The sequence below is a fragment of the Filicampus tigris genome, chromosome 2 (genome assembly GCF_054856515.1).
Source record: "Filicampus tigris isolate MCC_2025a chromosome 2, RoL_Ftig_1.0, whole genome shotgun sequence".
Lineage (NCBI taxonomy): Eukaryota > Metazoa > Chordata > Actinopteri > Syngnathiformes > Syngnathidae > Filicampus > Filicampus tigris.
The window spans coordinates 24,641,628-24,667,804 of NC_141218.1; the positions used below are offsets into that span (position 1 = coordinate 24,641,628).

The 26,177-nt window shown below is 42.7% G+C and overlaps 1 protein-coding gene across 2 annotated transcripts; it reads right to left on the reverse strand.

The window, feature by feature from the left end:
• Positions 1 to 313: 313 nt before the first annotated feature.
• On the reverse strand, positions 314 to 26,047 carry LOC147151856 (serine/threonine-protein phosphatase 2A 55 kDa regulatory subunit B gamma isoform). 2 transcript variants are annotated; one of them, XM_086019925.1, is made up of 14 exons: positions 25,708 to 26,047; positions 25,300 to 25,403; positions 24,853 to 25,051; positions 19,772 to 19,924; positions 19,168 to 19,509; positions 16,104 to 16,260; positions 9,577 to 9,674; positions 9,154 to 9,319; positions 7,193 to 7,305; positions 6,221 to 6,398; positions 5,481 to 5,645; positions 4,729 to 4,898; positions 2,987 to 3,078; positions 314 to 1,942 (listed from the first exon to the last, which is right to left on the reverse strand). In XM_086019925.1, the coding sequence occupies exons 6-14, from the start codon at positions 16,183 to 16,185 to the stop codon at positions 1,645 to 1,647; spliced, it is 1,362 nt and encodes a 453-aa protein (XP_085876051.1). In that variant the 5' UTR covers positions 16,186 to 16,260; positions 19,168 to 19,509; positions 19,772 to 19,924; positions 24,853 to 25,051; positions 25,300 to 25,403; positions 25,708 to 26,047; the 3' UTR covers positions 314 to 1,644. The 2 variants fall into 2 exon arrangements, with proteins under 2 accessions (XP_085876051.1, XP_085876052.1); XM_086019926.1 differs by lacking the exon at positions 16,104 to 16,260.
• Positions 26,048 to 26,177: the final 130 nt, after the last annotated feature.

Here is a 26,177-nt window from a genome sequence, read left to right on the forward strand (position 1 = left end):
TATTGAGTTCACATAGAAATGCAGAGCTTTACAAAGAATTGGGTAACCCTGTTTGGAAATGGACAAACCCATGAAAAACATGAGAATTGTTTTGTATTATTATTTTTTGGTAGAATAGCGGATAAGGATTTTTTTGGGCATGTTCTTAATAATGGGGAGTGGGTTAATAAAGATATTTGGATTAAAACATCCATAGTATTTGCTGAAGTACTGTGTAAGAACGCTAGGTGGCGTCCTAGCCCGAAGTAACGCCGATTCCCACTAGAGGAGAATAAACGCAACAGAGAGTAATGTATAGGACGATAACAATGGATGCAATTGTTGAAATCTTTATTCCAAACCCCCCCCACCCACAATTTTTCATCCCTGCCAGTTTGACAGGTTTGTCATCAACGTACATGAGCACAAAAATATGCAAAAATTGACATTAGTTTGGTCAGCACATGGAGAAAACTGGATTGTTTTTATTCAAAAAGTGAAATAAAAGAATAAATTGTTCTCCAAAAATAAACAATTCTTGACTTTAGCAAAGTAATCAGTGAGGAAGGCTGAAGAGATAAAAGTAGCATCTCTCTCTCTGTTGTCGCTTTGGAGACAATCATCTTGTAAATCATTGAGTCCACAGTCAGTTTATGGATTTGAAACAAAACTCTCATACATGTCCAAAAATGTGGTTGATACATACAGACACCATTTAGGCCCTTTTTTTTTCTTTTAGAGTATAACAACAACCCAAAACATTTGTATTGGTTCTCCTTTACACTGGTTGGATCCCCGCACAGCTTCATTCCAACTGGTAACATGTAAGCGTATGACCCGAACATCAGTAAACATGCGTTAGCATCCACAGACGCAAAGGTAAAGAGAGTTCGGTCATCCGTGGTTTCTTCGTGCTCTAAGCATTTTGTACAGCTGAGTCTAAATGGTTAAGAAGGCAGCCAAGTCATTTAGTCAGTCTACAGTAGGCTAAATCTGTTTTGACATGCAGCATATTCTTGCTTAGTTGCTGATTCAAAAATTAAAAAATACCTTTTTTTGATTTTTTATTTTTTTTGCTATAATTGTATTAAAGTAGCGCAAAATGCAGCCACAGATCAGAAGCAGAACCTGTCAGATTTGCAAATGTGTGGGGGGAGATAATTGTGTGCATCCACACATGAAGCCGCACTTCTGCTTCTGTCTGAAGGAATGTGAGACTCTCCTGAATCGGAGAGATCTTGGATCAAGAGATGTCTAATAACCACCATCGTGTTGTCATTGTCAACATACATTACAGTTAAGGGACAAAAATATAAGTGGAGGAGATGACTTTAAATTAAACAGACGACCAGTAATATCAATGGCCCTTTTATCATCACTGGTGCTGGGTTTGAATTGGAGGACAGTATGTCCATGGCGAAAAATAGAGAAAGATGAGGTGGGGGGGGGGAAAAAAAGAACATGTAAACGTCTCTCCAGTCTGCGGTTCCTACTCCTCAGAGGCTCAATCACGGCCTGACGTGAGGTCCTTCCACTTGTCCGAGGTTGATGAGGAGGTGAGCGTTTTTGTACGTGAAGTAGGATGCCCATCCTGTCACTTGAGTCTTCGTCCCGCGAGCGTGTATGATTGCGTACATTCTGGCATCGTTGCATCTCGACCGGCGCTCACGAATGCATCTCCGAGTTGAGTTTGTCCTGGAAGATGTACAAGTTGTTGGTGGCGGCGATGGCGATGATGTTCTCCGTTGGGTGCCAGGCCGTGTGCAGGATCTTCTTGGTGAAGTCCAGGCTGTCCACGCTGATGTCGTCCTTGCGCCGCTTGCCCCCGGCGGCGCACACCCTGCGCGGCTTGAGCACGGCTCGGGGTTTGCTGCTCTCCCGGGACGCTTCTAAGGTCACATCGCGCTTGGTGTTGCGGTCGAACATGCGGAAGAAGTTGTTGTAGGCTCCTGTCATAATCACGCTACACGCACACGGGAGGAGTGGAGGGGTCCAGTTATACGCAAAACTCATTCTAGTGGGCTTGGTGGGGTTCATGTAGATGAATTTCATGCAGGTGGTTTGTGATCAGGGGCTACTTGATGTTCCATGGCTGGATGGAGGTTAGGTATATTGGGGGAGGAGATTTTAGCCTGAGCGATCAAAAGTTTTCATTTTGTTCCTTTCGGAGTTTCGGTCAGTGATTCCCAACCGCCAGAGATGGGGAACTCAGTTCCAGACAGTAAAAACTCTCCCACAGTTTGCCTTGAGCCACAGGTGCCGCCAATCAACTGAGCTCGTTGACCTGTCGGTTGAGTAGAAGCACCTGTGGCTGAAGCCAAACTTTGCCAGTGTTTTTACTTTCTGGTCCTGGATTTCCTATCTCCGCCAACCGTTGAGTTAGGGTTAGTGTGTTGTAAGAAATCAATCAGGTGTGCCTCATTTCACTTAATTAGTCACCCCTTTTCTTTCTTTACTACAAATAACGCATTTTATGCCAGTGACGTATCGTGTCAGGCAGAACAATTAAATACCCTGCCACTAGATAGCTGCTCTTGCCATTCATACAACATTAATATAGCTTTGTGTTCAACTTAGCTGGCCTAGATTTCCCAAAAAGAAAAAAAAATGTGAGTGAATTGAGATAATCGATATTTAAGTAGATACTTTCTGCTTTTTAGGGACATTTTTCTTGGTGTGCTGTGAGACTACATGTCAAACTGCTGCTTTTTGTGAAATGAGTTGGGTTCACTGCCACTAATACAGCGCTCATATCTCAAATTTTGATTCTAATTCAAAGGGGGGGGGGGGGAAAATCAGTTTAAGGCAGACGGTCAGGTGGTCCCTTGTATCCCAAGACACGACTGTACTGTGTTCTTGCAGCGCCATCTGCCTCGTAAGATTAGTAACTTTCTGTCTTCCATACATTCACAATGCAATTAGTATAAATGTTTTTCATGGTACGAAATGATCAAACCATTGTAGTGAATGCGCTTTAGCTATGGGGTTATGAAAATAAAAGACTAACCTGTCCGAGCCGTTCCAAGCACACTCAAACTTGTCGAAGATACAGTCGTTTTCATAAAGTGAGCACAACTTGCTGCGGAGGTAATCGTGAACCTGGAGGAGCACAAAGATTACAAATGAATGTCGATGAAATGAATCCAACACGCGCGTTTCACTTGGCTATTGACTGCAGGTAAACTAAAAATAGAAGATGAAAAGGGGGACACACACATAGCGGAAACACATCAACAGTGCACAGTCGTAACACTAAACTTCCCTGAAGGCATCGCTAATGAGAAAACACCCGCCCTCGGCAATATGAAGTACCAGGAGTACATTTTAATCTAAAAGGCCATTAACGGCCAGCTATTATCACACACCAAGGCCGTGGTAATCGAGACGCGCGCGCACACGCGTTGACTAATAATCCGGCCCAATGTGATTTCATGCAACCTGCCTGTGTCAGCAGTGTGCGACTGCTACGAGGGGCTGAAAGGTACACCGTCTCTTGCCACTATGCTCTGCACTGAGCCCTCTTTTCTCATTCTGCATCCAGTCAGCAGTAAGTCATCTCCCCGAGCTGAGGTGGCACTGTTGCAGTACGTCAAAAACCTGGTGACAGTTTAGTTTCCCCCACCAACGGTCTCTTTCTACTGTGGCATCTAGGCTTTTAAATTGTATTCTTGTGTCTACATGTTCCACCATTTTAAGCATTCTTGGACCACAGGGCAGTTTAAAGGGACTTCCCTCTGTTTCGTCAAGTCACCTTGCTACAGTTACTACCGTCTTTCTGCCACATCCTAAAAGTCTTCCTCTCACTTCCTCTCCTTGCCAACCCCTCGGCCCTCTTCCCTCCCCCTCTTCCTCCTCCTCCTCCTCCTCCATGCTGCATTGCAGATCTAGGTGTCAGGCACTGGGTGAAGTATCCCTTCTTCCTGTTAATCTTCATGTAAATAGCTCCTCATCGTCCCCATGTGCCCCCGAGCACTCAAGACACACAGACGCCTTTGGAGGGAGTTGTGACCACATATTAAAAAACAAACAAACAAACAAACAAACCACACAAAATAAATAAAGACGAGAGGTTTCATTTTGTAATGGGACAGCATTTAGAAAACCCGTATGGCATGATTGCACTTATTCTTTTCAGACCTATAACCGGCCACTAAGATCAAACTTTTGATTCAAATTCCTGAAAAGAGAAGAATACTGTATACAAAACAGCAGGTTTGAGAAAAAAAAAACACCTTCGCAGGAGCAAGGAGAGATCGATGTGAAATTAATGAGCCGCACAAATGGAGCTGCGACGCCGAGACGAGTCAAGGGGGATTCAGTGCCTTGCTCAAGGCCATCTTGACAATTGTAAGGTGACAAGGTCACTCATCCAAATGAATATTTACGACATTTTTGAATGTATTTTTTTCATTGAGGAACCAAAGCTCATAACACTACTTAGATCCCTCAGACGCCATGACTACAACCAACCTTAACAACCAAAATTAATGAAAAAATTCTGTATTCAGTCTCAGCAACTGAATGCATTTCTACTGTACTTGTAATTCAATGCATGCACGCATTTCTGCCATTAGTCAATGATTTTTGTTCAAGAATTGTACAGTATCTTTAAATTGGATGATAGCCACCAATGGACCAACATTGGTGTATGTCGTTCCTTGACAACAGCGTAGTCCACCTTGTTCCCTTTCATTGGGGTCGAACATGAAGAAAAATTAACAATTTGAGCACAGCAGGCTATTGCCTCACCTGGTAGGTCTCCAGGGGCTTGCTCTCCATGTTGAGGTCCCACACTTTGGCAGTCAGATAGTCTCTGGTGAGCAGGTAGCGCCCGCTGTGGCTGAACTTGACGTCAGACACAGAGGAGATGATCTCGGAGAAGAAGGAGCGAGCGCTGGGGTCCTCGGGCTCCTCAAACACTGGAGGGGAGACAAACCTGATAAATGTGTGCAGCGTCACGCTGCATAATTGAGACGAATCGACGGAAACGGGTGAAAATAAGCCACACAGGCTATGATTAAATTTATCATTAGGCGCTCTGGTCCAGATGTCGCAATGATCAAAGAGCAGCGAAATATAACATTGAAATAGCACAGTGCTTAAATTCATCAGCCCAAACGTCATAAAAATTACAAGAGACAATCCAACATCATGAAGCGCTTTAGTGCTCAAATGCTCTCAGCATTTTACCATTTTGAACAGAAACACAAAATTGCTCATTCAGTTTATGTGTTTTATAGTAAAGTTTGAGATGGCTAACTGGGCTTCTATGATAGCCCAAAATTAACATTCATTGAGGAATACCCGTTAGTATTTGATGCATACACTCTCTTTGACAAATGCCCATTCACAACTGGAGGGGGAGCCGAGGAGCAAAAGTAAAGCTGTAGTTCCTTTCCGCTACTTGGAGTTGTCGTTCCATTTGTCCTTCACAAACCACTATACTTTATCTGACATTTTTAGGACACTAGTAGATGAGGCATCTCAGCAGGTTTGCTCACATTTGGAGTGTCGGTCGCACAGCGCCGCCTCCCTCATGTCACAGAGGCGCAGGGTGCCTTTGCTGCTGCTGTACACAAACAGGTTACAGTGGTAGGGGTGAAACTCCGCCGCTGTGATCACCTCTGTCAGATCCTCCATGTTGGCCGGCTTGATGTCCACAATGTCTGTGAGAAAAGGCGGCATCGCTCAAGGAAACAACAGTCGGCTCACCGGGACTGATTTTGCACTTTCTTCCATGAATCTGTTGAATTTATTCACTAAATGAGTCCCTGAGAAACTAATTACACATCCACCCAAGTCCATACAAATACGAGTAGTCTAAGTATTATGGAAATAGAAAGACCCCTGCCCCCCCCACATAAATCATTAAAATCATTACAAGAGAAAAAAGCAAAAGCAATACAAGTATACCGTAGATTGTGAGAAAATGCACTTGACAGTCAGATCATTTGTAATGTAATAAATCCTGTCAGGGTCAGGAACGTGGCAATACTGTAACCTATTGAGCTGCAATAAAGCTCAGAAAGGCTCTGAAATATTTATGCAGCCGATGAATTATTCATTAAGATGCGTTTTCACTCCCCAAGAATGATAATCCCCTCCCCCAATACTGTTTCTTTGTGCAGCAAAGTGGTACTCAATGCGTGCGTGTACATTAGTAAAAGATTCATTTACAGCCTCATTGTGCGCCATTTCTGCTGCGTCTTGTTTGTCTCCTCGTGAAGTCAACAAAGGATACTGAAGCTGCGGTCTGTGATGTCCAGATGCCAGAGGTTTATCCTCAGGTCATCGGCAGACATGTAGGTTTCGTGGTCCGAGTTGACCGAGATGGAGTTGACGTGATAAGTGTGGGCGTTGGCAAACACCCGTCGCGGGCTCACCTCCACCATTAAGTCCATGGGCTTCAAAACAGGCACCTGCGAAGCAGAGGGAAATATTTACTATCAGATTAGGAGATGACAAATTGTATAAATACAGACAGTAGATTCCATTTAAGCAATTGTATTGGATTGTAAATTAATATTTAACCGTCTGCCTCCATTGGCATTAATAATTCATTCATGCTAGTGCCCAAATTCATTTGTTTGATGGTGCAATGGAGTTGCAGTGCTGAGCTCGATGGAGAAAAGCTCATTTGGCTGCTTTTCTATTACCACATAATTTGTGTGTTGTTGTTCTACACCGCCACACACTCATGGCCACGACAAGTTAATGCAACCAGAAACAACTTGACAAATCCAAACAAAGTACACACTTGTCACGCTGCTGTTCACTGAGTGGATGTTTTTATCAAGCAGACATTTTGGGGAGTTTAATCATCACAACTTGAGCTGGAAACGTAACATACAATATGTCAGGTCCAAACTTTCATGCACAAGTGGGAGATTTAGGAAGAGTAAAACACAAAAACATTAAGTTATAAATAACTATATACTTTATATTGTACTCTTGTACTACCATATTTGACTTACTCTGCTGACGTTTGGGGAACTTCGTATTAAAGTACCCTATAGAAGATATAAGAACTGTGTACAATGCAGGGTACCATGAACACGCCAATGCATTTTTTTTTTAATCTGGAGTATTGAACATTAAAGATCTGGTTGAATACAAAAGATCTCAAATTATGTATACTGTATAGCGAGGTACAACTTGCTTCCAGGAAATATCCCCAAAATGTTTGAAGATATAGAGGGAGCTGCTGATTTACCTGTAGGGAGGTCACAGTGGAAATGTCCTTGATGCGACCCTCCTCATCTTTCAGGTTGTACCCCTCCGGACGTTTGTCTCGTTCACTCACCTTCCACAGCTTAATGGTTTTATCTGGTAAATGAAACAGAAAAATATGATTTTTGATGAGCTCCTGTTTTTCTGTGTCTATTATTCAAATGTATGTAGGGCCCTCAACTTTTTGGGTGATTAGTCTATTTATTTATTTATTGAACTTCACTTTTATTGATTTTGGTCACTTTTGTAAAGGGTGGACGGAAAGTTCTGTGTGGGTAAGATACACTTAGTAAACCTGTACAAGTAAAATGTGAAGAAAAAAAAAACATATTGCTCATACAGAGTATTTGATTTCTGCACAGTCCAGGGCTACAGACATTTTGCCCCTAAAATTTGAGGCACAGTGCGACTACGATTTTCATCTATGCACGCCGGGGTAACCAGTAAATTTGCAGATTTTTTTGGGGTTGTTTTGTTTACAATTACTATTCTTGAATATTATTTTTTGCTGACAAACATCTGCTACACATTTCAGCCCATTTATCAGTAAGATAGTGAAAATGAGAAGGATGAATATTTAATAAGTCAATTTACACTGTGTGCTCCTGAGTTTTCTACTTGCGCCCCTGAATAGTAAAAAAAAAAAAAAAAGGTTAGTCTGGAGCCCTCCTGTGGGTGAGTGCTTATCAGGTAACAACACTATTGATTAATTCCCTCATCAAATGCATCCAGTGGGGCACAAGTTTACTTGTCACAAAATTATTTTCTTTTGCTTCATTCTATTAAAGGTTAAGTCGTTTAAATGTGTCACATTTTTTCACCTGTTGCTCTTTCAACTTGTTGACGATGCTGTTCAGCAAGCTTTTTGGCCGCACTGTGTATTACACACGTTATCAGGCTTTTCAGACTTAGTTTGTTGTATCCCCAGGCTTGCCCTAACTGTCCGCCATTTAAGCAAAATGTTTGCACATCTTACCTAAGTGCCTCCTTTTCCTGAATGAGCTACAGACAAGCACAAAAGCTTGCCAATCTTTCTCTCTCCGAATACGAAGACAAGATTTGAGGACAAAGGCGTCACCCATTACAGAGCACTGTGAAAAAAAAAGGTGCCCATCTTTTGCAGCCAATACCGCGCATCAGAAAATGATGTGATCGGTCCTGATTTCCGAACGCGTGATCGGGACAGCTATTTTTCAATAAATATTTTGATAATGTGCTCTTCTTTCAGTCATATACTCTGAAACTGAATTAAAAGATGGGGATTCATTCAAAATAACACACACACAGCCCAAGGCTGTCAGCCATTGACAGAAAATCCCCTTGCACAACGGGAAGTCGGAAGCCTAATAAATCTCTTTATCTGAAGGAAAATCTACTTAGGTTTTGTAACTCTGATTTGAATGTAACCTTAATACCATTTATCCCTCTAATGCTCTTCATTTCATCACTTCCACTGAGGCCTTGACCTCAGATAGTCTACTAGCGGTTAAACATCTCAGGGATAAACATTTTTGCACTTGCGTGATGCAATATCTGGACCACCTATGTCAAAGGCACGGCCCGCGGGCCACATCCGGCCGCGAGAAGGTTTTCTACGGCCCCTGGAATGATATTGCTTTATTATTATTCTTTGAGTTTTCGACGCAGTGCTGAGATGTCCCATACTGTGAGCAGGCAGAACACAACACAACAGCCAGGGGGGTGACAAACATAGAGGCAAAGAAATATATGACAGAAATATAAAGCGTGACATCATCAGCAGGCGCGAAGGACCCGAGCCTATCTGGACATTTTAAAAAAAATTCAATGAACATTCTATCAGTCCGGCCCTCGGCTTGTCGCAACATTTTTTATTTGGTCCTCCGTCCATTTGACTTTGACACCCCTGATCTAGACAATTACAAACTTGTTTTCAGTGCCAGCTGATCTAACGGCAAAACTCACCATTGGTGGAGAGGAGGAAGTGTGCCGCGTTCTGCTGAGGCAGCCAACGGATCTTATTAATCTTCTCCTCGATCTCCAGACTCTTAAGGTAGTCAAACTCTGGCTCATGGCTCTGGAAAGTGCTGTAGACGTTGTACTCTCCCTGGGAGAACAGTTCGGTTTTGCTCTGTGGACAAAAAAAGGGGGTTTGAAGCATTATATTGGTCAAACAGCATGTGTAACGTCAGTGAAATCCATCATGAGGAAGCAGTGTGCTGCCGACTTTGCAGAACTGTAACGATGCAAGCTCACACACAGCAGGCGCATCAACTATTTAGCAAACTAGACTGTAGCTGGAGGGGGACCGGGCCACATACATCACTCCACTTGCGACTAAGGTGAAACTACTCTAATTGTGTGTGTGAGACGTTATGGTGCGCCTACCTCAGGTTCTCGCTGAAAGATGACCACTCTGCCTCCTTTGTCCCCAGTGGCCAGCAGCTCACCGGTGTGGTTGAACTCAACAGTGGAGATGATGTCGGCTGCACGGGGACAGAAAGAGAGACAATGACGAAGGGGGGATGGGGCAATGAGTGACTCGGTCAATGTGGGTGATGCATCAGGCACAAGAAAAGATTCATTATTTGAGCATACACAACCAGTTTGTCTGCATCATAATTAACCAATTTGATGGTGTGAAGAAACACACACACGCCACAAATGTGCATCATTACGATTCCCCCATTGAAACACTGCAGCCCACAAGAGTAGTGTCACTTGAGTAATCATAAGTGTACTTTTTCTTTTTTTTTTTTACAATGTTCTTTTTGCCACAACATTGAGCTGAAGTGCATTTGTAATCATCCATCACTCAAACTAGATAGTTTGATGTGTTCATTTGCCACTGTGCCCACTTGGCAATTAGAGGCTACTTTTACAGAGATGTTTTCTATCATACAATATGCAGAATATGTCATCAATTGTTGAATGAAACAACTGAGGCTTGAATATGGAGTGTTAGTCTGTTGCTGTTTCAATGAAATTATGTTATAAACGTTTTGCAATGCTGAATAGTCTAATTGGAAACGATGACAAACTAGGATTAGCAGAGTTTCAAAGGGACTCTGTAATGGCCCAAACATGGGCACATATCTTGCACAAATAGTACTGGGCTTAAAATGATTAAGTCCCACCACCCCCACCCCCCCGAAATAGTCGTAATTTTAGGATAATTTTTAAATGTTTTTAGCTGATTTCTGAACGCCCACATTTTACCGGTTAGTTGAAAACTGCGATGTCAGACTGGTGAGAGGCAGAACATGAGCGAATTTTGCCATAGAACTGTATGTAGTATGTGTGCGTGTGTCAAATACTTTGTCTGTTATTTTTACATACAAAGTAATATTAGCCAATTTCGAAGTAATGAAACGTAAGGCTTTGATACACCAATCCGAGTTTGGACGTCGGTAAGCGTCGGGGTGTCGGATTGCGCCGTCTGATTGATGTAGCGAACACCGCCGTAACATCGGAAACCCGTCAGGAAGTGTCTGGTGGGCGTTTACGCATGTTGAATCGGCGTCGTGACAAATGCGGATAAACAGTGAGCACGCCTTTGCTGCCTTAATAATCGTCTTACAAGTACAAGAGCGAGGGTTGACAATGTAAGTATTTCACGATACACGTGTCAAGAGCGTAAGGGCTTGCTTCGCGTGAGCGAAAAAATATAGCTGAATGCGTTGTTTACGTTTTTATAATCCGCCCCCAGCCAATAGCTTTCCAGTTGGGGTTTTCTAACCATGAGGAATAGTGACTACCGCCGCCAATGGTATGAAGGGGTATTACATCTCACGCATGCGCAGGAGTTACTTTAATGGTCAACATCGCTGTCTCTCGTTGTGGTGTATTTTTCCAGCGACGTGCCGACAGTTGGCCCGACGCCACAGGGGGTAAGCGTCAGTCATGGTTGGCCAACGTCGGATTGGTCGGATTGGATTTTTGCCTTTAGGGCTGCATGACGTTGGAAAAACATGCGATACTCTTTTTGAATATAACGATATAGTGAATTTGGTGTCTAGTTCCATCACTGCCTTGTTCACTAAGATGTGGGGGAGTATCAATTTTGGCGATAAAAAAAGTGTTTTCCAAAGGAAATTACAGTATTTAGCTACAGATAGGTCCAAAACTGATTAATTACAAACTAACGGCAGTTTTATTTTCCTGCGCAAAAACTACACATTGTACATTGAGCTTATTCGTGACAAATGGACCATCTTGACAACATAGTTCCTTTAACTTGAGTTGTCTTCACCAATAGTCACCCACCTATCTTTTGCTGTCCTCACATGAGCACCATTAGACTACTAGGCGGTTCTATCGGTAAGTTATATTCCATTTTTCTAACACAACAACAAGGGGTGGAGTGATTTTTGCCGTTGTGACTGAATGAAAACAATCTGTGTTTTTGGGAGAATATCTTCAGTGTATGAAGATGTATCCCTCAGTAAAAATCTGTTTATTTAAATGCGGTTTAAAATCAGTACATCTAATCCGGTTTCCTCGCATTATTTCAAATGGCTTCTTCCGTCTCAGTGAGATTTGTAAAAAAAACAAACAAACAAAAAAAAAAAAACAAAGTGCAAAGCTACCAAATGATCCTACACAGTAATTAAATAAGTCAGTTAAATAGGTCATAGCTGAGCTTATCATGCCTTCAACAAGAGTCCACAGAGTTTCGATAGAAAAGAAAGCAGTCCTCAATAAGCTGCGGTTGTAATAAAAGCAGAGCGCAGGGGGAGCATTTATTGAGAGTGTTGAGATTCAAAGCTGTAGCGCTGCCAATTTCGTGGCGGGCTCGACTCAGGCTGAATTCATGATGAGGGCAAGCGTCGATTCTCTGCCTTTCCATCTCCAGACACAAGCACCCCACAGTCTTGCTTCTGACACTCTCTTACTCACACACCCACACCACTGTCCGTTGTTACTGCTCTTCTACATTAGACAGTGCACATTCCACTCCTTTCTCATCTATGTGGTTGTCCCTCCATATTCAAGTCTGACGCTCATCCCTCCCCCACAGCACTCTGCAGCTCGGCAGCACACTCACTGGTGGCGGTGACGCTGGCAGTGGCGAAATGGGAAAGATGGAGAGGGAAGAAGGGCTTGGGCGGAGGCGGTGGAGGAAGCGGGTGGGCGGGGAGGAGGGGTGTCCTCCAATGAGCAGGGTTGCCTTGGTAACAGGCTGAGCCAACGAGTAGCAGTGGAACTCGACACGGTTAGCCGTACATGGCACTCTGGTGGAGGAGGAAGTGGGATTAAATCAATCCGGGAAGAGGGGCAAGATGAAATAATTGAGCCACTTCAGTTTTGACCACAAACTAATTAAATCCAGGAGAGAGACCAACATATTGCAGCTAATTATTAGAATGCAGGCCGTGCTACACACTACTGTGCAACGCTGGGAAGCCAACATGTGTGTCTGTGTGTAGAAGTGAGACAACATTGTCTTCCCAGTCACAGAGAAGAGCTAAGATAAGCAAAAACTGCCAGAACGGCACAAATTGTAAATAGGCAGCACACATTCTTTTCATCTTTCCCTGTTTGACAAACCCCTCTGCGAGCATCTTTCCATCTTATAACCTTATTCATCTCTTTAACTTCTGAACAGTCAAGGTGCAGAAAAGACAAGTGCTTCATCATAAACTGTGTGTGTGTGTGCATATCTGCAAGGTTATCAGTACTGTGGATGTCTGTGCTGTTGCAAGCAAGCTGTGTCGGCCTCCTACAGTCATTTGCATCAGCAGGCAACTCTGACTCACCACCACACTGCTGTGTCCACACATGCAAGGCAATACAACACATCACACAGCACAACACTCAAACAGGAGTGAACCTAACAACATGGAAACAAATTCATCATTTAGCATGTATTGTCAATTGGGAAAAGTATGAACAGTGTTTCCCGGTTAGGTTGCGTTTTACCTAAGTTGGCCATGATATGTCGTAGAAGCTTTTGTGGAATGTACAGTGGATAGAAAGTCTACACACACCTGCTTCACTGACAGATATCTGTGATCCAAAAAACAAAGATAAATCATTTCAAACCTTTTTCTTCCATTAATATTCACAGTATAACTTTCAACTAAGGATGTTCCGATCAGGTTTTAGTCTTCCAATTGCTTGTTCTTCAAATGTCGGATTAAGTCGGAGCATCCCTACTTATAACCTTTACAGCTCAACAGATTTTTTTCTTTCATTTTTTTTAGAGGGGGCGTAAAAACAATTGAAACATTGTGGTTGCACCTGACTGATTAAACCCAAATAAAAAGCTCAGATGTTCTTGTAGGCTTTTTTTTTTTTTTTTTTTCCTAGCAAAAGCTGAAGGTGTTATGCTAACACTGACTAGTATTTTGAGCTGTTCATAATTCAGTCTACCTGGCCTAAGGCCCCAGTTCCAGTTGAAAAAAAACAGGCCCAAAGTTTAACACTGTTGTCACCACAATGCTTCACAGTGGCTTTGGTGTATCTTTTGGTGATGAGCAGCATTGTGTTCATGCCAAACATACCTTTAGGAATTACGGCCCAAAACTGAACCTTGGTTTCATTAGAAAATAACAAAATCTCCCAAACGTGGGAAAATGTGTTATAGTCAGTCATTTCAGTTTCGCTAGAAAAGGCTAGAAAGCAAAAAAAATTTTTTTAATTAAAAAAAAAAATCTGGAAATACGTACTAGGATATAAAAAGGCACCTTAAACAGTGGCACGTGTGTGCTGACTCCCATTTAACATGAGTTTGGATCTGATTGGTCAACTCTTAACACAGCCCCATTGCAGTTTTATAAGAGGCTGCGCACATTTGTGCAACCATATTTATTTTTACTTCTCCCCTCAAAATGAAAAAAAAAAGCTTGTACAGTTATAGGTCACAATGATGGAAAAAATGGTGACATGATTTATCTTGGTTGCATTTTTTACATCACAAAAATCAAGCGTTTGCAGAGGTATGTATGAACTTTTTATATCCACTGTATTTGTCTGTCATGGGAATTCAATCTGCTTTTTATTGTGATTGCTTAATGGTTTTTAATTGTTTTGTTAAGTACTGTACTATAAATACAGTACAAAGTCAAAAACATAACTATTGAGTAAAATGCCGTAAAAAGGCGAAATGTATAGTATCTGATTATATAAGCAGTCTCGCAGGATTTTCATTCTCTTGGGCTCTGACTGGCTGCTGGTAACACAACACATTGTCAAACAGGACACTTTTAGTTATGTTTTAAGTCTTTTGATGGCTCCCAAGTATAACGCTACTTCCAAGGCTTTTCAAGCCAAAGGGCCAGAGGACCATCCTAACTAACTTGAAAAAACATTTTCATTAACGAAATAAATGAAAATACTTTAAAAAAACAAAAACTGAAACTACATATTAAGTTTGTAAAATGTAGTATTTGATACTGCTGTACGTCCGTACAGAAAAAGGAAGGTCAAACAGTCGTTTGTGAATTGTAGTTTACTTAAGTTTACTACACAAAACATGTGTACTAGTGACATTTTTTTGTCTTGCACAATACTCCACATACTGTAATTAAAAAAAAAAACCTGATACTAAAACTAATAAGAACTACACTAAAATGAAGCATTTTGGAAAAAAAATAAAACCTGATCTGAAAATTACTTAAAACAAAGTAAATTTAAAAAATAAAAAAAAGCTAAAAACTATTATGGAAAATCGAAAACATTACACGTTACACTTTTTGTTTGAAAGGTCTCTCTCTAAATAGTGGATTTTCATCTATTGTGGGTGTGTCTGGAATGTTTCCACAATGATAAATGGGGGTTCAGTGTAGTCCTCATGAGGAGGAATATAAAAACAAGAAAAGCAATGGCTTGGGGAAAAGAGAGGGTGTTGGAGGTGGGGAGGGGTAATTCCTTTTTTATGAGAAGAGATACAATAGGGACAGGAAGGGGAGCAGACTTCCCACTGTCCCAATTACGGATATGTCAGCTTTGGGAATACATCGACCATTAATGCACAGCCAAAAACACACACTCCTTAAAAGCAAGGACAAGACGCTGCTCAGCAGGAGATGTTTGTGTGCCGGCTAGTACGCGTGTGCAGCATGTGCACCCGGCATGTAGCGTACGTGTGCACAACCGCGTGTACTCAAATTACCTGGTTGAGAAAATAAATAAACGGGTTGGGGAGAGGAGGGAAATGACTGTCTGAGGTTAAATTGATCCCTGTCCTGCAGTTTAGGAGTTACTGTATGTGGGAAAAAAAATGGTGTGTGTGTGTGCGTGTATTGGAAATGCACATGAAAGGAAAGAAGTGATTCTGGGATGGCACAGCGTGGCATCTTGGACACGGTGGAGCAGAGCTGGTGTGAGCCTAATAGTCATTGACACAAACAATTAGACGCAACATGCTGGAAAAACAACTCTAATTCTGCTGAGACCATTTGGATTGCTGAGTGCTGAAATTAGTCACGTCAAACAAAAATCCTTAAGAGAGAATTGTCAGAATACAATGACAAAAGGTTTGGAGTTTAGAGATTCGTGCCCAGTTTAGCACCCAATGATGTTGAAAACTGTAATCAACAGTTTATAAATACTTAAATGTAATCCTGTGCATCTTTGACTTGGGAGAAGAAGCCTTAAAAGGAGACTGAGCTTCGTCTGGTCAAGCTATTTAAGGAAATCAATCACACACGCGCGCGCGCTCACACCCATTCCACATCACACGAGTCTGAGATAAAAATAACATGGCTGGTACAGCAAAAGTGGCACACAAAAGGAATAATGCAGACTGACAAAGCGAGGTATGAAATATTTGCGACTCTCAGACTCAGACTGAATAATTGTCCCGAGACACACACGCTCACATGTCTCGGACTGATGTCATGCGACGCAACTGTTTAGGTGTGTACTGTACAGGTGACCCTTGGGGAAAGAAGAGGATAGAGCACACACACCTTCAGTATAAGAGGCAAACGGCTCTGGCTCCAGAGAAAGGGTAGTGATGTCGGAGCACAGCACCTGGATGGGGCTCAACATCCTGGGGGAGGACTCCAGGGTGGAGAGGGGTGGACAGGATGGGCGGAGCTCTTCAGGCTATAGCCAGGAGCGGCCCTGCAACAGGAGCAAGGTTGGAGGAGGAAGACGTGGGTTGCAAAGGGGAAGGACGAAAGGAAGGAAGGAAGGAAGGAAGTGGGGATTGAGAGTTAAGGTGGGGTCTGGGTTACTACATCACCACATTTGGCCATGAGTACTCACCAAATAGGTGATGTATTCATGCATGATCATACTTTATCTATGACACATTGTATGCTTTGGGGTTAGGTTTTGCAGGGAGAAGTAGTCATTTCAGGCTGGACAGTTGACATATATACATGATATAATTTAATTAATATTCAACAAAAATACTATTGTAAAAAAATTTTTTAAAAATCAAGAAATGCATTCGTATAATAAAAAAGCTTCCTTATCAATAAATGCCTTAATGCTAAAGACCTGGCTCTGCAATTACAAATGATATTGAACTCCAACTAAGGCACATTTTTTTGATCAAATATTTGCATTCGCACATATGCGATATTAATCACGAGACGTTTAATGTTCATATGACATAGCGCGTGAGAGCCACCAACAGATTTTAGCTGTTAAATGGGCTCATTTAGGTGCAACATTGTTTTAACAGGCTAATCCAACAGCCCAACAACTACAGGGTGCACACAATCGTGAGCCTTTTAAAGACATCTATCATAAATAAGTTATTCCCAAAAGCGCTGGGGAAAAGCAGAAGGCAAGGCACAATATTTGGATGACTAATATTTTATGAGTATTAAAAAGCAAAGCCTCATCCATCCCTGGAGACAATTCTACTCCAGCATTGTGTAACAAAGGGAGCTAGTGAGGAGGGAAAAGGGAATAAAAGAGAAAAGGTGTAAGAGATGGAGAGAAGTGGGGAGGGGAGGAATTGTGAATTGTGGAGGAAGGTTAAGCACCCCTTCTTTGTAGGTTTCGAAGGCCAGGGAACTCCCCATGGGAAGGTCTTGGGATGTACTTTTATGTATGCACATGGACACGCTCGCACGCACGCACGCACACACTCATATAACCTGAGTGAACAAAGAAGCACAGGATGTTCTCGAATATAAGAATGCCACATAGGCAAATGGGTGAAAACATAACAGTTATATAGAAAAAATACACACTTTCAGAAGAACTCACACACCTCTCACTCTATCTACCTTCAGCACTAACATACAACCTGTCAGCAATGTTGGCTAATTATGTGGCAGACGCGCCACTTCAGCAATGCTGCAAGATGCTTTGGAGGATGTTAGGGAATGGGGAAAGAAGCCGTCATGGAAAATGGATGGAGGAAGGGGAGCAGCCATGGAAGAAGAAGCAGGTAATTCATTATTTTGTTTATTTGTGACAGAAGCTATAACTGAGTGGTCCTCAGACATTGATTTACTTATTGTTCTGAAACGATCTGTCAGCAGGCAGGTTGCAAAGTGTTGCACTATCCCATCTCGGTGTGCAATTGGTGTGTTCGCGTGCGTGCGCGCGTGCGCGTGCGTGGCCACCATGCTAAGAGCTCATCAGTAATTCAACCGGAATAGTGCCTGTCTGAGGGGCGGGCAATAATTAATCCTGCCATTATTGGTGGGCGGAGAAAACCTGTCAGTCATACCGGTCAAGCATGAAAAGCAGCATGTTTTTATCACAGACTGTTGCTATGGCAATCATACATGCTTGCTGGTGACGGATGTTACCAACGACTTCCTGCAGCTCTGTGGCCCATTGGACAAAGACATTATTACTAAGGAAGCATGTCAAAGGAAAGGTCAAAGGCAGGGAAAAAAAAACGCCTACCAAACACAACGGGGGAGTCACTTGCAAAAAAATTAACACCTTCAACAGGCCGCTCTGCAGGTCTCTTCTGATTAATGCTAAGTGAAGGTAATTATTTCACAGCACAGACCCAGAACCCTCAATTCAAGTGACGGGGAGGAAAATCCATCATAAAAGTGAGACTCGCATTGTAAATGCGGTTAACAGAAGGTGTGGGGGAGCAGAACACAAACTAAAACCGTTTGTGTGTGCAGCTGGACTGGCTTTAATATTCCCCTTGCTTCAAATCTGATAGGCTATCTATTCAATTTGACATCCCGCTTTATTACATTTGGGAGGAGACGGTGCACATGTTTCTCACAGTGGTGATATTGGAGACTAGGGGCTCTATTTTTGTAGACGGCGCACGTGTGGGTCGCACAATCAGGGCTAGAAGGTGGTGTCCAAGAGCCCACTTCACAGCTGCCAACTTTACATCATCCGAGAGTGGAGATCTTCTCGCAGTTCCTTATAAATGTACTTTGCGCATCGATCTCCTGCATGGACTCCAGCGAGTCCGTTTCTGCTTCCGCCATGCAGACCATGTGCCTCTTCTGCTAAAGGGAATGAGCCGCTTCCATTGGGCGGGAAGCAAGTCGGCCCGTTTCTAAGGCGCGCATCTACGAAAATACCAAAAGAAAGAAAACTCCACCCATGCGCACAGTTCGACCTTGCTTTGCGCTAGACGAAAATAGGGCCCGAGGTCTGCAGTTAGAAAAACACAAACATGCAGGGCAGATCAATTCTTCCCTGCAGTGCAACTACAGTGTGTTACACGATAGAATAGAATGGTTTCAAAAGCTGAGGAAAAAAAACCAAGGACCAAAAGAAGAACAGGAACACAATGAAATAAGAAGAAGACACTTGTGAGGATAAGCGGTTCGGAGAATTAATGAATGAGGAAAACTTGCAAAAGACAGTTCAATTTTGTACATTGGAGAGAGGCTGTTACTCCTTTTTGCTGCTGCTGTCAGCTCTTCATCGATCAATGCAGATTTAGAGAATGATTACGGGGCAGTCTTGCCCTCCTTAGTAAACACACACATTTGTACACACACACTCGCCGTAAGTCGCACATGTGAGCATGTTTCAACATAGCCCTGTCACACACAAACGTTGACTCTCCGGTCTGCTTACCTTCAGTCACATAATTGTGGTCGGGGAGGAAGCCGCGGTGGTTGAGCGTCGGGGTGGCGTCAGTGTCTTCGCCCATCAGCGGGGCTTAGGGGAGCGCCCGTCCTGGGGGGGCAGCGTGGTGGGGGTGGTGGTGCTGAGGGTGGCAGAGCGGTATCGGAGGGGGTGGTGGGGAATCCGGTCAGCGCAGCGCCCATTACTGCTGCTCGCCGACGCCTCGTCAGCACAGAGCCGCAGTCATCCTACAGCTGATGAGGATGAGGTGGGCAAGCCGGTGTGAGAGTGGGCCCGTTCCAAGGGTTGAGCGAGGGTCCTAACACAGGCAAGCGGGGGCCAGATGCAAACCTGCAAAGAGTGAGAGTATGTGTGAGTTTATTTTAGAAAACTTCATTGAAGACACCGGCCTGCCAATACACACGCATATGGAGAGGACCTATCAGACAGAAATAATCAAGTATAGTCTAATCATGTATAGGTGATCTAGCAGAGGGAGTGGGGGGAGGGGAGTGTCGGATGAGCCCATGGTTGGTGTCTCTGCAGTGCTGATGCTTCTGCAGCAAAACTCACAAGCATGGAAACACACATTCAACACCACAAACACACCCACCTGCACTTATCTGCGGTGGGACCTGGAAACTCTTGGAAGCTCCTTCAGGAAAAAAAAAAAAAATCACTCCTTTCACATTGGCTGATAACGGTCCCTCGATTCTCTGCTCGTCGAGGATGAGGAAAGCCTGCCGCTCCTGCTGCAGTCTGCACTCTGGTATGCAAAAGGCAGAGTGAAAGGTAGAGAGAGAGGGAGGGAGAGAAAGCGGCTGTGTGATATGTAAGTATGTGATGCATCCAATCGGGACACGCCCACTTTGCAGCATAGCCAATCCTGACAAAGACGGGATCTTGCCTGACCACTGAGCACAGGTTATTAAAGACCAGAAATAGGCGTGAGCAGCGGAAGGGAATTAACAAGAGATAAGGCACATTAATGAGTGTCACCACACAGGCAGGTAGTCACCTGGAGACATAATAGCACATAAATCCCATACTTTATTACACACATGAACTACCACCGCCATAACGAAAAGAACAAAACAGACGTGTCAATTAAATATCAATTTAATAACTATAAAAGTCTCCCAAGTGATTTTTCTCTTCTAGGTGGACGTAGGCCGAGCAATTACAAAACGATGCTTCAATCGGAAATTGAGTCCTATGTAGTGAGAGTGACGGGAAGTGTTTTACGAGAGTGGTGTCTTATCCAATTACCGTACCGTGGGACACATTTTTTGGTCAGATTTCGACGATCCAGGGCTCTCCATACAAGTACGTTTTGTTTTTCTGATACTGAGCACAAAGACACTCCGCTCATGACCTCCACCAAGACAAAACAATATTAAAAGTGTCCATCAGACACGAGAATGAAAAATGAGGTGCCAGGTGATTGTTGTGATTGGTAATGAGCTTCACAAAGTGGGTCCAACTGATACACACAGAAAGCATTTTTGAACACAGCTACTATATCTGCTACATTTTAGATCACTATCCCACCTGCCCCTAATAGGAGTGGACAGTAACGACGACAGCGTCTCAGGATATTCAACATTTACAGGTTTTTTCTTTACCAGACTACCTGTGGATCTAAGAAGTGCACACACCACTGTTCAAATTTCTGGTTTTTGTGACCATTAAATGAACTATAAACTGTACAAATTCTAATTCATTTTTAAAATGGGTTATCAATAGAGCACTTTTCTACCTTTGGTACTCAAAGCACTTCACACATTGACCTCATCCACCTACTGATGATGCAGCATCAGGAGCAATTGGGCTTCAGTATCTTGCTGAAGGACATTTCAATATGGTCACAATGGCCGGGGATCGAACTCCCAACCTCTGAGTTGAGAGACGACGACTCTACCACTGAGCCGTGCAACTTCAAAATCTTAATCTACTATAAACAACTGAGATAATGTGGCTGTGTTCAGAATGTCAAACTCATTTTGAATGGAGGTCAGTACACACTTAACACCACTTGAAGTACCCTCTTATTAAACACAAATATAGTTCAGCTGTTCAAGTAGGCTTTTCCTGGTACATGAAAGCTACATTGTTTTTTTCAAATATTCTCTATTTTGAATTTGATGCCTGCAGTATGGCCCAAAAGGCTGGGACAGAAGCAACAAAAGACTGGGAAAATTGAGGAGTGCTAAAAAAATATATATATATTTTTTAAAACTGCTTGGAACATCTACAGGTGAACAGGTTAATTGGAAACAGGTGATTTTCATGATTGGTTATAAAAGGAGCATCCCCAAAAGGCTCCGTTGTTCACAAGCAACGATGGGTTGAGATATTTACCACTTTGTAAATAACTGTGTGACAAAATAGTCCATAAGTTTAAGAACATTTTTTCTCAGCATACAATTGCAAGACATTGAGGGATGTCGTCATCTATGGTCCATTATATCATCAAAAGTTTCAGAGACTCTGGAAAAATCTTTGCACATAAGTGGCAGGGCCAAAAACCAAAACGGAATGCCCATGTCCTTTGATCCCTCTTATGGCACTGCATGGAAAACCAACATCATTGTGTTAAGAATATTGGCATGTAGACTCAGGAACCATTATCATCACCATCTACAAATATGAAGTGGGAAAGTGTGTGGCGGTCTGACGAGTCAACATTTCTAATTGTTTTTGAAAATCATGGACATTGTGACCTCCGGGCTAAAGAGAAAAAAAACAAAACTCTGAAAATCTGAATTCTTATCAGTGCAAGGTTCAAAAGCTAGCATCCGTGGTGGTATGGGTAACTTGAACATCCGTCAAGCCATTAATGTTGAAAGGTACATGCAGGTTTTAGAGCAACAAATACTGCCACCCAAGCAACGTCTTTTTCAGGGACATCCCTGAATTATTTCAACAAGACAATGCCAAGCCACATAATGCACGTGTGACAACTGCAGGGCTCCATAATAAAAGAGTGCAAGTACTAGACTCGCCTACCAGCAGTTCAGACAAGTCTCCCATAGAAAAGGTGTGGGGATCATGAAGCACAAAATACAAGAGACCACAGACTGTTGAGCAACTGAACTTGCACATCAAGAAAGAATTCCACCTACAAAGCTTCAACAAGTCCGCTGATAGTGTAGTGGTACACACGCCTGAGTTGTGTGCGGGCAGCGTGGGATCGATTCCCGCTCAGTGACAGTGTCTATGTGTGCCCTGCGACTGGCTGGCGACCAGTTCGGGGTGTAGTCTGCCTTCGCCCATTGACGGCTGGGATAGGCTCCAGCAACTCCCCGCGACCCTATATAGGATAAGCGGTTTGGAAGATGACATGACATGACATGTATTCTTGTCTTTATACATTTTAGACAACATCCCAACTTCATTGGAATTGGGGGTTGTATTTTTACTTATGATCTTGAAAAGATTCAAATCAAAATTGATTCAGTTGTTCAGGTTGTGGGTCACACTAATGGTGGACAACTTTTTTGAAATGATTTATCTTGGTCTAAGTTATTGTTCATCACAAAAACATACCATTTGAACAGGGGTGTGTAGGCCTTTTACATCCACTGAATGTAGATATATTTACATATTCCTGCCGAATAAAAACACAAACTAAACAACAAACAGATGGCAAATCAAGCTCTCGCACTTTTGGGCTCAACAAGCTGTCAATTTTCCTCAAAATGTCTTGATGTACAACCATGTGAAACGTTTAGTATGATTATTGAGATGAGGTTGAAATGACACGTTTCAACTAGATCTTTGAAATGCAAATGACTCTCAAAGCCTACCTAATTTTACCTAGAATATCAATTAGATGCCATCAGTTTGGGCTTGGCAATGCTTTGAAAATAGATAACAAGCAAATCCCTCATTAGTTTGATCACTGCAGTCCAGCAAACCACTGACTGAAAACCCTTCAAATGAATGCACACACACACACACACACACACACTAAGACTTCCTGTGCCACTGTGGCAGCAGAGTGACGGCTGCCAGTAACAGTTGGTACCATCACTGCTGCTGGCTGAACGCCACCGGGAATTAACACCCCCACTCGCCCCCCCACAGCATGATACACGTAGAGCTGTTTATCTGACTTCTTTTGCATGCCGCCGGCATTGCCCTCCCCCCAAACCTCAACTGAACTCCGATGAGCGCCACACAGAGCTGCCAGCCATTCCTTTCTGCATGCACATCCCCCATTCACTCAAAACCCACCAACACCTTCACACATTGTACTTGGTTTTATCCACATATATTCATCTTCAACAACAAGCCAACGAATTCTCCGCTGTTTATAATCCCACTGCCATTTTGTGCATTTTTAGCTTTTTTTTTTACTTCTTATTGCACTTAAAAGACGACTTAATAAAAATGTTCATAGCGAAAGAGGAACAAAATCAATTACATTGTCAGTCAAACAACGCAGAAGGCTTCATGATCTCTCCACACTGAAAATGATCAAGCTATGATAATTACCACCTTGTTCATCGGGGCACATAACAGGTTTGTAACAGTATATCAGGACAACTTGTCCTTGATGACCCAGCGTGCCTGACCTGGCCTGTCTCCTGTAGCGACCAAGCCATTAAGCCTTGGACTAGTGTTGTTACCTTGGCGACAGAGAACTATAAGAGTCAGGCGTTGCAATCATCACCTGGACATGGATATGCCCTGGAGTGAACATTGTGTGCTCACATTATTTACAAGCACGGATGCAGGGCTCCAAATGTGCTGAGAGTTACTTTACAGTTTTTCAGGGGACAAAAATCCTTCGTAGTTGTTTTAGCTTAATGAAATGGTGATTCACATCTGCTCAATCACCACTGATTTATCTTTAGTGATGAAAGTGCTCACTGACATTTTACAGTCAACACCTTTTCATTGATGTGATGTATAGGGCTACTCAATGTCAAAATGAGTTTTTGACAAATATAAATAAGTGGACTAAGTGGAGGTATGGGAGTGGGACTGCTCTTCCCCGCATCCTTTCTAAATGATAACAATCAGTATCCTTTATCAGGAGCACCATTGTGTCCTGTAATGCTTGTGACCTTGTGCCCGTGTTGACCAGGTGCTTGTTCTCTTAGGCCAAACCCCCTCTGCGCTGGTCGCTTAGCAACCTGTGACCCGCTGATATAGAATGAACGCACTCATTTGTGCAAGCACTTTCTAAAAGAAAAAAAAGGCAAGGTAAAATAATAGACAAATTAGTCCTTTCACCATGAGAGGCATCACCTAATCTAGTTAGTGTTCCTGAAATAGCACTAATATGTACATCAAAATGTATGGATACATTTTTGGCTGATTACTCATGAAATCAATGAGATTTAACGTGTTTTAAAGCTAAATATATGCAGCAACTTTCCCCAGTCTAATAATACTGCAATATTAAGTGAGTAGTTAAATACCAACTGCAGACATTGGATCAACCCAGTGGCCTGAGGGGGGATGTGTAATCCCTTAAAAGAGAAGTTTCCCTACAGGAATGGCAGCCCACATGAAAGAAGAGATTACGATCAGAAATCCCTGAGCATCAGCAAAGGCTCACAACACATAAAATGCACCGGAGGGAGAAGTATGTTACATGCAACGCATGAAAATGCAAACGATGTGAGCAATGAGCTGTTTCCTATAGTGCCTCCTGTGGCGCACGGGTAAATATTCACTCACATTTTACACCAGTATGACATATTTCAGGAGAGTGGAGCAATAACTGGTGTGTCTGGGGGATCATTTTACTCCTGGGGGATCATAGGATGGTGATGGAATGACACGATGCATGGCCCAGAGGCAGGAGGTTGAGAGTCATTTTTTTTCCTTTAACTTCCCTGGCGAATTAAAGCAGCTGCCTGAGGCTGGGAGAAATAAACTGAAACGTGGGCACATAAAAAGGTAAAGAGAACATTAGAGCCCAGCCAGACATGGGAAATAATGATTATGACATCTATTGTGAGCGCTAACATTCAGAACTCATTTATACCAAATCAACCTACACAGCAAAGAATAGCCTATGAAGCCATTAAAACATAATTTATATTGTCTGCTTTTACTCAATGTCCGAGAACAGAAAGCAAACATTAGTGTCCATGTGTATTTTACAATATAATATACTCGTACCTGCATCATCATACATGGATTTGCTCAACGGGATTCTTCCCACACAACTCAGTCCTCCATTTGTCAGCTGTTCATTTGTTGTTGTGCCTGCTGGTGCAAAGCTTCTTAGAGCCAAAAGGAGATTACATATAAACAATTGTGTAAACAGAAAACTCTGCAAAACCACCAGGAGCCGCTTTAAATACATACGAGTATATAAAGGTACTCCTCGACAAAATCTGTGGAAGGATTTGGGTCTCATCTGGCCTTTACGAGCACAGTGAGTAATGGTATGTTGCTGCAATGCGTTAATTGGTCTAAAAACCTGTAGCTTTACTCAGCTGCAATTCAAATCATCTACCAAGTTGTAGTCCTCACACATTGTCCTGAGTCATGAATACAGCACACAACCATTAAACTTTGTCTCACTTTCTGGTTGATTGTCTTTTCCCATTCCTCTGGACAGATGACTCTTAGGAAGAGATGAGGGTCCTATGAGACGCTACGGCCTGGGAGAGAAACATACAGTAGTCACAATCCATGCACAAGTGAACAAAACAGCTGACTGCTACCATTTGAATACATACCTCAAGGCTGTAATTGTGGCGTCACAGCATCATTTTGTTAAAATGAACTAAATAATCTTGTTAATAACATTCAGGTCACGTAAAGAATTCAAGCACAAAAACAATGATTTGGCCTCGCATGCACTTGTGTCGAGACCGACTCTAAGAGACATTTGATGCTGACAATCGTACAAATATGTGCAAAGATCAGGGGAAAATATCAACAAATATAGGGCACAGTGTGGAACATGCTGAGGGCCACATCTGTAAAATACAGATTTACTTGTGTGTAAATGCTGCCACCATGTGGTGATAGCGCAAAGGCAGTCAACA